General features: G+C 39.3%; 1 protein-coding gene across 1 annotated transcript in view; it reads right to left on the bottom strand.

Moving 5' to 3' along the window:
- Positions 1–13,563, bottom strand: part of LMBRD1 (LMBR1 domain containing 1) — a 78,159-nt gene that overhangs the window by 32,891 nt on the left and 31,705 nt on the right. Inside the window, exon 8 of the mRNA XM_074153492.1 lies at positions 435–560. Within this exon, the coding sequence (XP_074009593.1) occupies positions 435–560 (126 nt within the window). The remainder of the gene's footprint in view (positions 1–434; positions 561–13,563) is intronic.

Below are 13,563 nucleotides of genomic sequence, written 5' to 3'. Positions count from 1 at the left end.
TATATAGGGCTGTTATTTATTCATAAATATGATTAATCATTTGATCAATGTAACTCATGACAGCTCCATGTGGCAAGCATCCAGCATGGACAACTGCGCTGAGAAAATACCAACAAATTGGATGCCATATCTGGCAGCAGACTCAGTGAGGTTAAGAATATTAACTTCTAAAAAGTATCTCTTGCGTATCTCCAAAGAGGACTGGAGAAGTTTGAGTTTAGCTCATCAGCACTATTATTATCTAGCACTATCAGCACTATTATTATCTGCTTCAGGACTGATGAAAAAAACCTGATCTCTACTACACAACTGCAATCTAGTCACTTCTGACTTGCTATTCTTTCTGGAACAAAAACTCTCTACAGCATGACCATAAGCTAGTAAGCAAGCAAGCAAAAAAATCATTAAGAAAGCGAGAACAGTGAAGACCATACCTTTGACTTAATCCTTAATAAATGTTGCTCCACTTCCTCAATATCTTCAGTGTTCTCTAAACGTTCATAAGCTGCACTGGTAGTTCCCTTAATCAAGTTTAGAGGCAAAGCTGACATACCATAAGCCTGAAATAAAAAGGAAACATACATACTCAATCTTTCTACCATACATTTTCATCTGATATAGGTATAACATACAGCAAGCTTGAGGTATCACTGTTGGTTTTTTCCCCCCTCCTTCCGCAGACTAAGGCAATCAATTCTTTTCATTCTTCAAGCAAGACATAACAAACCTGCTATGCAGACTCCAGTGCCCTGTGTTGTTCCAACAGTACTTAAACATCTCACAGTAACGGAGACAATAGCACATGTTAAGACTTTATATAAGCATAACCCATTAAAGATTTATCAAGCTAGCCCTTGGGGTTTTTGTCAAATCACTTAGCTTCCCAAAACCTTAACTTTCCCACTTGAGATCATAATCAAAATATTGTGTAATACAGGAATTTCTAGATATTGTATTTAAGTAGTTTTAGAAGCTAAATATACACAATTCCTTTGTGGCCAGTAGCCTTCAGCTTTCTACATAATTTCATTTTAAAAGTAAGCATGATTTACCAAAAAAATTCTGCAGTAAAGACACAGCAGAAGGTAGGTGAACACCTAAAACTGTTACATTCAGAGACTGCTTAGATACCCATTCACAACCATAAATTTTGTTGGCATTTACTCCTAGTTATAAATCCTATACCATTCAAAGTGTTTGCCAGCTACTACATCAGCACTATGCCCAGATTTTTCCAGTGCACAGTCTGTAAGCTTTCTACTAACACAAGAAAAAAAATAAGGCGAGATAAACAAGAAAAAGCCACTAATTCTTCCCTGCTACCCACTGAGTCTTACAGATATAGGCCAAGGGCAGAAGTTTCTCCAAATAATTCAGAGACATTAGCCATAGGCTTTTTGTTTGTTTTGCTGTGGGTGGGAGGATGTTCTTGGTGCAGAGCTCAGCAGGAAGACTTTTCTTTCTTTTAATCACAATTAACACATGCGGTTTTACTAGACTGCTCATTATCTCAACATTCACTAACTTCAGAAATGAGCAGTTTTATGGATTTACAGGAGTACCACTCCCTCCTCTGAGCACAGGCTCACATTTCATAGAATAGATTTAACACAAATGCTAGTGTGTTGTATCACCATACATGCTGTCACATCACAAGAGCTTTCTGTACAGAAGACTTGATTTGAGCTGCTTAAGAACCTACACAGACATACTAATGACTCATGCCTTGTACTCAAAGCAAGACATTGTCCATTTTTTTGGGTGTATTTTTCAATATGCCATATACCAACACCCATTTCTAAGCTCCTTTAACAAAGGGGTCTTTCTTACTATTATAGTAGCTCGAAAACACATTGAATTAATTTATGTTTAAATTTTTTAATTTAAATTTATTTAAATTAATAACCATTTCAATAAAAATATCTGGCTCTGAGCCCCCAAACTTCAGTTTCACTCTGCAAGTGACAATATTCCATGATCTCAAGAAACATTCCTGGGCTATGAAAGCATGAACCAGAAGTTTAGCAGCCTGACAGCCTGGTTCGCTTACTGTGGAATCAGGTTTCTTATGTTCAGAGTGACAATTACCAGTAAAATGTTGGAAGAGTGTCAGAGAAGTTCAACAAGCAGACAGCATGTGCCTCTCAACAGGCTTCAAACCCAAGGAAACAGTCATACCTGTTAAATCACTTTAAAGCATTTAGGTAAGGGTAGGAGAAAAGTATTTTCTTTCAAATGTTTCTTGAAATATTGATTAGCGAAGAACACGTTGGGCTAGATCTTTGACAACTTGCACTATACGACTTTTTGTGTAGCTATGAAGTTTTAGAATTCATTTTACCACAGACTCCAAGAGACTAAGGTATGCTGTTAGCTATCTGCTCAGCATCCCAGGACTTCACAGCTGACAGAGCCTCATTTGTCACCCAAAAAAAAAAAAAAAAAGTATTTGCAGCACTGTTTACAGACTGTTCCAAATAATTTTTTTAGCTACAAAAGGTAATTGGCAATTTCAGTCCCTATGTTAGAGCTTTTGGCTGTAAAAGCTATACAAGGGAGAGACATCTCTTATTACAGGCTAGTGACAGCAACGAAATTTCATGCTTTCCAAGACACTCTAGAACTTGCGGTTTAAACACAGCTATCCATCCACAGGAAGGTCTACCTACAAGATTAAGTACTTTAGGTAAGGAAAAGAATTTAACTTAGGCTGGACTTTACAACTCTGTCCATAAGTGTGGCTCAGTTCTCCCTTTAGAGTATCCCCTTTAAAAGGATCAAGCTGCTTTGCTATCTACAGGAGCTAAAAAGCAGTCTCCCCCAGTACTCTCCTTTTTAGGCTGAAGAAATTATTCCTTCAACCTTTCCTTATGGGTTGCATTCTCCACCTCTTATCCACTTTCACAAGCCTACACTGGAGCCTCCACAGTTTTCCAGTTTCTTAAACTGGGGACCAAAACCAGACACAATATTCCCAGGTGTGACTTTGGAAGCATCAAGTACAGAGGAATGATCATGTCCCTTGATCTACTGGCTACGCTGTGGCTGATGCAGCCCAGGACATCTTTTGCCTTTCTGCTACAAGGCACATTGCTGGCTCCTAGGACCTCCAGTTCCTTTTCAGCAGAGCCATCCACCAGCTGGTCAGACCCCAGCATGAACTCCTGCTTGGAAATTAATCCATTTCAAGAGAAGACATTAACATCTGCTAAACATAATGCCACTCTTCTTGGCCCAATTGTCCCACCTGTCAATGTCTCTATGGTGGCTCTTACATTCTATTGTATCTACTTCTCCCAGTTTGGTATCATTCTCAAACTTGATGACTCAACCCCATCATCCAGATTATTTTTGAACACTGAGTAGTATTTGGCCCATATTGACCCCAAAGAGCTCACTCAGGTCTGGCTGCCAGTGACATAACTCCAGAACTTAGATGAAAGTATGAACACCATCCACCTTCATAATTAGAATGCAGCCTGCAATCCTAACCAAGGTTCCCCTGTGGAACCCAAAACATTTCCAGCCAGAGCCAAAGACATTCAGTATGAAGAAATAAATACAGTAATGAGAGACTGCTATGACAATAGGCCTACACAATTTTACAAACCTACACTTAGAAGCAATTAGATTTCACCATTAAGCAGAGGCTTCCACTTGTTTGCTTCAAACAGCTACTGTGAACTAACAGATAGCAATTACTTACTCAACAGAAATAGTTAAAGAATAAAATTCAGAGTTCTAAATCTAAGTTGCTACAAAAGCAAACTGCAGCTCCTGAAGTGATGCATTGTTTTGCTGGTTTTGCAGATGTGAATTATACTGGAATATCAAGCTTGCTCTAAGGGTAAGGGCAGCCTAAGTTCCTTCCTTGGATACAGAAGATGATAACAGTGAGATGATTATGCAAGTAAGCCTGCCATCAGCAGTTGGGGAAAAAGTCACAATGGTCCTTCAAGACACCAATATATAAATTGAAGGACAGAAAGACGAGTCATCTCATGTGACATGTCACAGGTCTGACCAGAAGCTGTACCAGCTCAGTTTCAGGGCTGCATTTGCCTTCAGGCTAATGTAGAAATTCAAGGCTCCCCTGAACAAAGTTTTAACACTTGGACTTTCACAGAGGATTAAGTTATTAATGGCTATTATTTTAGGCATCTGCAACTCAACAAGCAAGCAACGTATCAAAGACAGTACAGGAAAACCAAAGCTGTACAACAAAGCCATAACAGAGAGCTCACTCCCAAAACAAATTGTTGGTTCAAAGTTTGGAATGAGTATAAACAGATCAGAAGAGCCTTTAAAGTAGTTACAGCAAGTTAGTTTATATACATGAATTTTGATAAAACAAGTAATTAAGTCTTAACATATTTACACCACTGAAACAACAGATTCCAGCACTTATCTTTAGACCACCTTTGCCTAGAAATGTTAAGTCAGATAAGAGGAACTTCACTAAAGAGTAGAAAGTCATCCACATGTAAAAGGCAGTTACATGGTTGCTTTTTCCACATAGGATGTTCAAGAAGAACTAAACCTAGTCCTAACACTAACTGTTCAGGCTGGTATCTAATAACACATGCTGCAAGGTTAGGTCTTTAAAGTCTCAGGCTACTATCACTGCTGTTACTGAATGCCTGATCAACTTCACCCAGGCCCCATTTTACAGCAGGAAAAAAAAAAACCAGATCTAAATTTATAGTTAAAACAACTTATGTCCACAGAATTCTCAAGAGTTGGAAGGGACCTTCTAGAGATCACGTAGTCCAACTCCCCTGCTAAAGCAGGGTTGCCCAGAGCACATCACTCAGGATGGCATCCAGGCGGGTCTTAAAGATCTCCAGAGAAGGGGACTCCACAACCTCCCTGGGCAGCCTCTTCCAGGGCTCTGGCACCCTCACAGGAAAGAAGTTTTTCCTCATATTTGAATGGAGCCTCCCACATTCCATTCATGTGCCCATTGCCCCTCGTCCTGTCACTGGGAACCACTGAAAAGAGTCCGGCTCCATCATCCTTCAACCCACCCTTTAGATACTTTTTAGTATCCAAAATACTTATTATACAGCATTAATAAGGTCTCCCCTCAGCCTTCTCTTCTCCAGGCTAAAGAGTCCCAGCTCTTTGAGCCTTTCCTCATAAGGGAGATGCTCCAATCCCTTAATCATCTTAGTTGCCCTACATTGGACTCTCTCCAGTAGTTCCTTGTCTCTCTTGAACTGGGGAGCCCAGAACTGGATGCAGTATTCCAGTTGTGGCCTCACCAGGGCAGAGCAGAGGGCGAGAATGACCTCCCTCGACCTACTGGCCACACTCTTCCCTATGCAGCCCAGGATCCCGTTGGCCCTCTTGGCGACAAGGGCCCATTGGATAGTTTGCTGTCCACCAGGACTCCCAGATCCTTCTCCTCAGTAGTGCTTTCCAGAAGATCCATCCCTAACCTATATTGGTGCCTGGGGTTCTTCCTCCCCAGGTGCAGGACCCTACACTTGCCCTTGTTGAACCTCATTAGGTTCTTCTCTGCCCAGTCTCCAGCCTGTCCAGGTCACCCTGGATGGCAGCACAGCCCTCTGGAGTGTCGGCCACCCCTCCCAGTTTGGTATAATCAGCCAACTTGCTGAGGGTACACTCTGTCCCCTCGTCCAGGTCATTGATGAATATGTTGAACAGGACTGGGCCGAGTATTGACCCTGGAGGCCTGTAACCAGTGGTGTCCCCCAACTTGACCCTGCTCCATTAATTACAACCCTCTGAGTTCTGTCACACAGCCAGTTCTCAATCCACCTCACTGTCCCTCTCATGTTAGAGAATACTCTCCTTTCTTGAACCCCCACAAGTGATCCGTGTAAGATACCATCCCCTATCAGTTAGTTTAAGGGCTGGAAAGCAAACCTTAAGAGCTAATTAAGTACAAGTTAGCGAGCATCATCCTTGAACAGCTGTCTCATCCCCATTTGAGAGTTTGCCCACAGGCAATACTGGTAACACCTCTGGATGGATGAAGTTCATATTTATACCTCAGATTTTGTGAAGCAGGTGGCCTTCTACTCAAAAGGAGAAAGGAAAAAAATAACAGAAAATTTAAGAAAAGCATCAGAAAACCCAGCTTACCTATCCTTATTAAAAAAACCCACCAACCTAAACAAAGCTCTTAGCACTTCTTCCTTATTTGTTATTCACAGAAGTGGTAGCTAGGCCTGGGAGGAATTTGTAAAGAAATCTGTCATCCGTAACGCAGAAGCCTGTAACTCACATGAAAGCAACACTGAGTTCAATACTGTTTATGCTGTATCTGTAGGCACTGAAGAACAGTGAGAAGCCCACTCGAGTTGGTCTCTCAACATGCCATTGAACCAAATACACTCTGTGCTCCAGACAGCACTGAAATACCTCAATAGAGATTATATTAGCGTTGCTTCCAGTTTGCTTAATCTTCACTTCTCCTGTGTCACTTTCCTTCCCATCCTGCCTGCAGCAGATCCAGCTATTCCTGTCATTCTACAGTTAAGATTTAGAAGGAAGAGCTCCTGTTTTGATCCTTTGGTCTCTTGCAGACTCAGCACCTCACACTATTTCACACTTGCCAAACTCTTGTAACCCATGGCCAGAAAATAGTTTTTCTTAGTAGTTGCCCGGTATGTTAATAGTCATAAGCACAAGTTATAGAACAGCTGAAGTTGAGGCAAGTTGTACAATCATGTGTTACAAAAGTCGCAGCAAGCAACTACTTCAGGGATAAATCTTTGAGTATTTAAAAGATCTTAAAAGGTTTTCCATTGGGAACCATCACTGTTAAATTAACATTTTTAAATTGCATAAGCTACCAAAGACTTCACCTGAAGAGGGTGCATTACTAAGGTGTGAACACCTAATAAGCAACCAAGATCAGTCATAAGCACATGTATCAGCCGAAAGCACAGAAAAAACAGTGAAATGAATATAACAAATGTCTTTCCTAAAGACTTAAATGAGTTAAAGCTAACTTTGAACACCTACCGCCACAAAAAGCCTGAAACTATCAGGCATCATTGTTTAGTTAGAAACTGATTATGTGTCACTTTTCTGTGTCTGCTACGCTCAACCAATAACAGTCTAATGATTAACTTGTGGCCCAAACACAATTGATCCCTAACAAGGAGTTGCTAACAGAAGAGGTAAATTGTTTGTGACTGCTTTAGTACACAACCAGCACTGTAACTGAAGGTATTTACCAATTTTTTCTAGTTAAAAGTTTTTCAAGTATTAACCTTCCAATTTCAAGAGATTATCAGACAGTACTTGCATAGCATAGCAGAAAGACCCCCTATTCCATTTGTTTTTACAGAGCCATATATCAAGCAGATACCGCTTTTAAATGCTATCATTGAGGTGTTTTAAAAGGTATATATATAATCTTGTGCAAAAAAGTGTAGAAATTAATCCTGACAAACATTTCTTTCATAGCACTGCCCTCTAGTGAAGTCACACGGAACAGCTAAAAAAATGATAGCACTCCATTTATTATTATATCACTATAGAGGGGGCATAACAAGAAACATTCATAACTTTAACAAATATTCAAATTCCTATTTTCTTATAACAGCTTAGGGACTTCTTCTGAAAGTGTGACCATGAAAGACAAAATGTTTAATTCTAACAACTAGACCCTGATCAAATACGCATACAAGTCTAAAGCCAACTATACTGTGTATCCTAAACTAGAGTTAGGACACACAAGTCAAATGCAAGTTAGTTTATTTCAATATGAAGGTCCCACAAAAAACCCATCCATTTCAAGAATATTTTGATATAGAAGAGATTTTTCTGTATTCATAGCCTAATTAGCTTTTTATTTGAATTACGTTAAGCACAATGGAAATCATATTACTATACCTTTAATCCCTCATGGCAACTGGTATAGGTCACAATTGATATAGGTTACAATTGATATAATTCAGTTGCTTACACTAAGCACTGTTTCATAAGGACACAACATACCCTTGTCAGAATGGCTTCTGCTGGAGAAATAAGCAAGTACAATTAAGTAGCCTCAGATGTGGTACACACAGGTACACCAACACAGGCAACACTTTGGAGTTTGCAGAAGTAGGACTCCACCTTTTTCTTGAAACTGCACCTTTGTTCTCTGTGCTCCTTGACTGCACAGTCCTCTTGAAGAGCAATCTGATTCCACAAGTGATAGTCATCTACTTTCTCACATTAAAGAAATCTGCTTCCATCTCTGGCTATCTACACATAATACTGTTCTAAAGAAAAACTGGAATTCAAGAATCTTATTTCCAGAACACCATTACATAGCAAAGAGTAACAGTGGTTCACACATCTTCCCAGATCTGTGAAAAGTAACGGAGAAAGCCTCCTAAACAGATCTGAAGATGGCAGACTATCTCGTGGACAGTTTTTTGGTTTGGGTTTGGTGGGGGTTTTTTGTTGGGTTGTGGTGGTTGGTTTTTTTTTTTTGAAAAGCATATCCCATACACCTTGGAAAAAATCATTCAATATGTTAACTAGTAAAACTTCAGCTCTTTCATGGGAAGTTTTAGTATCCAATCTTCAGTTGCTAAAAGGGGATTAAGTTTTTGAATAACATTTATAAAAAAACCTCAAAGCATGGAGCAAACAGACCAAACTGAACCAGTAGGTTGAATACAGCATCTCCTGCATGATCAGTTGTACACTACAGTAACAATCCTCCGAATACCTGTTTATCCATTTCTCTAACACTCATCACTACAGTATCTTTGTCACATTCAGCTTCAGGTTTCATAGTATTGTTTCCTCTCCACCATCAATATTCAAAGATTATCTCATTTATCAATGTTTAAGCAGACAATGCAAGCAAGGTTTGTAAGACGCAAAAACCAAGTCTAACAGCCTCTATACTACAGTATGTTGTTCCGCTGTGCAAGCTTGTGCTTGCTGGACATATCTTCTGTAAAAAGTCAATTCTGACTCAGCTGTAATATTGAACATAACTATTATGCCAGTTGCCATCTTCTGCATTGCTCCATCAGGTTTGGAAGAGCATTAACAACCAAAAGATTAACCTCCTTTCAAGTTACAACTCTAAATGAAGTACAAAACTATCATTGATCCGGCAGCTTAATATCTACAGTTCTCCAAGATTGCAGTAGCAATCAGGCTGTTAAAACAAAGAACACTCAAATGGGTTTGCTATTTCTGTTATTTACTGCTTCACGGAGAAGCGAGTATAATCAAATAACTACATTTCTTTTATAGTTAAGAATTGACATTGAAGTGATTAAGTGGTAATGATGATGAATGCTACTAACTTGTAGATTTCTCAATAACTGTTTGGTGTCTACTTAAAAGAAAAATCAGTAGCAAATGACTGATTTTAAGGTTAGAAAGATTATAAAAGGCTTTAAGCTTTTTGGCTGTTAAAAAAAGTCAACTGCAAGAAAAGTAAATCACACTCTGGCCAAAAATCAGGTGTGAAAAGGTCATTAAATTTGTCAGTAGAGAAACTGAGCTTTAACATCTCCTTGTTCAGGATGGAGGAAAAAGGATCACTTTGCAGTTTCATAAGAAATCAAACTATGCTTATTAAATATTTTGGAAAAATTACAGAGCCAATTACAATCATCCTTCAAGGACATGCTAAATGAGATGCACAAGATCACTCAAAAGTTAATCTGCCTATCATTGTGTGAGTAATATGTTATTCTGCCTTGAATTCAAATAGCAACCTGGAGCTGACAACAACTATTGTATTAATACCTAAGGCAATGTAAAACCATTTCAATGCAAAATACATTAATGAAAGAATAAATGCAAAATACATTATCTGTGAAACTGTTTCAAACCACGCACTGCAGCCCTATCATTTTCTTCTTATATTTCACATTTATAGACATGGAAAGATATCAGTCTAAAGCCCAAGGTCAGTAGCAGCAGGGCTTTGCACTGCAAGTTTGCCACACCCCGTAAAAAGTTTTAAGTTTTTGGAAAATTTGGACAATTCAGTTCTCTGCCTACCTCCTTATTAAACAAGTACCTTAGGAAGAGAAACTGCAGGGGAATGGCTATAGTAAAAACCAGAAACATAAGTTTATAGAGCAAATGTAAGAGGCAATTTGAGAATTTACTGTTATAGAACTTTTAAGAAGCTGAAGGACTTGTCAAATACAAAGATGTCTGCTCTAGCTTATTCTTATAGACCATCCTCAAAGTGTTTAGCCTCACGCCGGACACCTTTCATCTATCTCCCTTTGCAATCAAGTGTTAGAGAAGCTCTGGTTTTCCTACAGAAGGCTAACACTACTGGAAGAGGTTCAGACTCGAGAACCCCACAGCCAGACACTGTTACAGGTCCAGAGAAGCCACACTTCCACATTCTCCAGGACTGTCCCAAATGTCATCACATGGAAAGTCAAACAGAACAAGCCAATTTATTTTCCACTTAAAGTGTGGAATGAAGATCCGAGATTCTCTCTCAACACTCCTTTTACTCTTCCTCAGTCATCTTCCTTGCATCTCATTGTATTTTCATTTGAATGACATGGTGTTAAGAAATGCCATAAAACACTTAATTTGCTCCTTTATTCAAATATTAGCTGTTGACTCCTGAAGATATTTCCTAGAAAGCAAAAAACTTGAATTCAAATCAAGTTCTTGCAATAATTCTTGCTTTTAACCAAGAGCATCTGCAAAAACATACACCACCTTCTGTATTAAGTCATCACTGAAAGTAGTTTTGAGGAAGCCCGGACCTTCCCTGGGAGAAGCAACTTTTACTTTAACTCCTTAAGCTGGTAATTTCTATGTTAGTACCCTCCCAGAGATTCACCTTCAGGGATGAGATGCTTTCAGGTTCAATATATATATTACTAATCCCTCCCCAAATTTATATGCTAGTATTTCACAGAAATTGAGGAACTCAGGAATTTTCCATACCAAGTAAGTTTTATCTCTTTAACGTCTTCAGCTTTAACAGTGAATTTCATGCTATCCCATTCACAAACTGCAGAGAAACTCACAACTTGGCAGCAAAAGTCTTTATTTTTCCCCAAACCATGAGAGAAGCTCTTCTCTGTATGTATCATTAGGTCAAATTTACTGACTGAATTTTGATGTTTGAAGCCATAGAGAATGAAAAGTAGCAGGCTAATCTAATGACAACCACATTGAACTATAATTTTATCTACCTTTCTACCATACTCAGTAACACAAGTCCTCAGCTGTCAGCAACGCTGGTCCAGCACGATGCTTCCATTTGTGTTGCCCCCCTTCCACCCTACCCCCATATCATACCAAATGCTACAATATTGTGTGGTCTGATAAGAAGTCTGTTCTTTGTTGCATGAATAGCTTACTTCAGAGCAACACATTAGAACAACCTGGGCCTTAAGAGAGGCCCAGACCACTGGATCGATGCTGGTAATACTCCTTCAAAAAAAAAAAAAAACCACCGCAAATTTTAGCTGGATTAGTCACTGTAAATTCCATAATTTAAGCTGTAGCCATTTACAATCTGAAGAACACCCCCCCTGCATCCCTTCTCCTGTTGAAGCAGAGAGAATAGAGAAAACCAAGGAGCGCACACACACAGAAGTGAGCTTTTGCTCTCAGTATCTACTCAAATTCAAAGGCTGCCTGCTGCCAGTGCCAAAGCCTCATTTCCCCAGCATCTCACAGTATTGTGTATTGGCACAAAGCAGAAGTGCAACTTTAGAAGAGCCTAATTAATTCTTCACACTGAAGGCCACAAAAAGCAGAACTGTTAACATACATTTGACTAATTGTAGAATGGATAATTTGTACTCCAAGCAACTTAGAATCACTTGATTCATCTGTTTCATTGTACTCTTCGACAAATAAGGTTTTAAGATTAAATCAGTCAGCTGCAGTCAGTACAGGCACAGCATTCCCATTTGCTTTTAGTATTTTGTGTTAGTGGTAGGCATTCAATGTAAAACCATTCTTAATTAGGTATGAAAGTATCACCTATTACAATACAATCTTCATTAGATGTTCATTTAGAATAATTTTTTTCTTTAGAGTAAGAAGGTGAATATGAGTATACAGAAGCTTCCCTTTATTGCCAGTGTTAAAAACAATACAATTGCAACACCGGCCATGAGGATTTTCAGAAGTCAGTGGAATGCCAAAAATTCAGTTATGTCTGTACTACAAACCTTCAACTCTTTAACTAGTATAAACCAAAGATCTGAGATCACCTCTATTCAGAGACAAGGGAACTCATACCACACATTTTGTCCTCATATATTCTTTTTCCCTCCCCCCATCATCTACTAAGTGTTTGTGGAAAATTTTGAAGTAGGTGTCTTTGTTCTTGTGTTCACCCTCATATAAAGGTGTTCTTTTTGTGCTTAAAAAAAAAAATAATCTACCACTGATTATCAAACAGTGGTTTAATGACTTAGCACAAAGGCCTCCCACTTCTAGAAACTGGGACAAACAGTTTGCTAGGCATGCAGAAGGCTGAAAAATGCAGGAGCCTAACTACTTGTTTGACTGACATCTGAAGTCAGAGGCAAGCATTACAGAGAATGCCTCAAGACTTGCCCATGCACCTCATGCCTTTGTTTTGTCTAGAGGTGATTTTTTTTTCAATACAAGACGAAGATAGCAAAACAAAATCCACAACACAAAGGAGGAAGAAGTTACCAAAAGAAAAAAGTTACTCCTTCCAGAATCATGCTTGTCCTCCCAAATACAGGGAGCAGAGTAATCCAAAATGGCAGAGACTGAGCAGCAGTACTCTGGGCCAGCTTCGCCCTGAAGCTTAGCAAGCATGACAGCATAGGAACTTCTGCATGAAGCCCTACCACTAGGAAAAGCCCAGGCCACAACAGAAACTGGGATGCAGGTACATGTCATCCATATGCTGCCGAGGTCACACTCGCAATTCACTCTTCAGACCATGAGAACAGCACTGCTCATGCTGCTACAGGTGGGAATTGCTTACGTATGGAAGCCTGACCATCACTGGCAGTGGGCAAAGTGTTATGAAAGCATTAGAGCACAAAAAAATAATCTGTTCCTGCTCCAACTTTGAGAACACAGACCTTCTAATAAAAGTTTTTCCACTGTCTGTGACACATTTGTACCTCAGTCCATCCACGTATCAAAGCCAGCTCATTGTTTCAGCCTAAGATTCCATAATCACCTGCAAAGAGTGATAAACACACTAAACACTCCTATCAGAGGTGGACAACCACCTCCCATGTGAGCTCATCCCCAAAACTTCTGTCAAATAGCTCCTCCATTTCTCCTACCTTGTCTTAACGCCTACTGTAAAACAAAACGGATAATTTCAGAAGGATCAAATTCAGCAATTAAAAACAAAAGAAATAGCAATTCCATGCTCCAGGCATTTGCATGGACAGCTTGGTTGAAGCTTTCAAAGCAACAAATTAGTCTAAAATCTTAATCTAAAATTAAGGTATTCAGAGAAGGCTACTTTAGTTATCATGCTTTGATGCTTCACCTCATTTACCACCCAGTGCTTGTACAAGTCCCAAATACAGTAAGACTAAGGCAACAATATTGAGGACAGAGGTACTGTCTTTATCTGGT

Source organism: Numenius arquata, chromosome 9 (assembly GCF_964106895.1).
Source record: "Numenius arquata chromosome 9, bNumArq3.hap1.1, whole genome shotgun sequence".
Classification (NCBI taxonomy): Eukaryota; Metazoa; Chordata; class Aves; order Charadriiformes; family Scolopacidae; genus Numenius; species Numenius arquata.
Note: the sequence above shows the minus strand (reverse complement) of the source record. Positions and strands in the feature narration are given on the sequence as shown.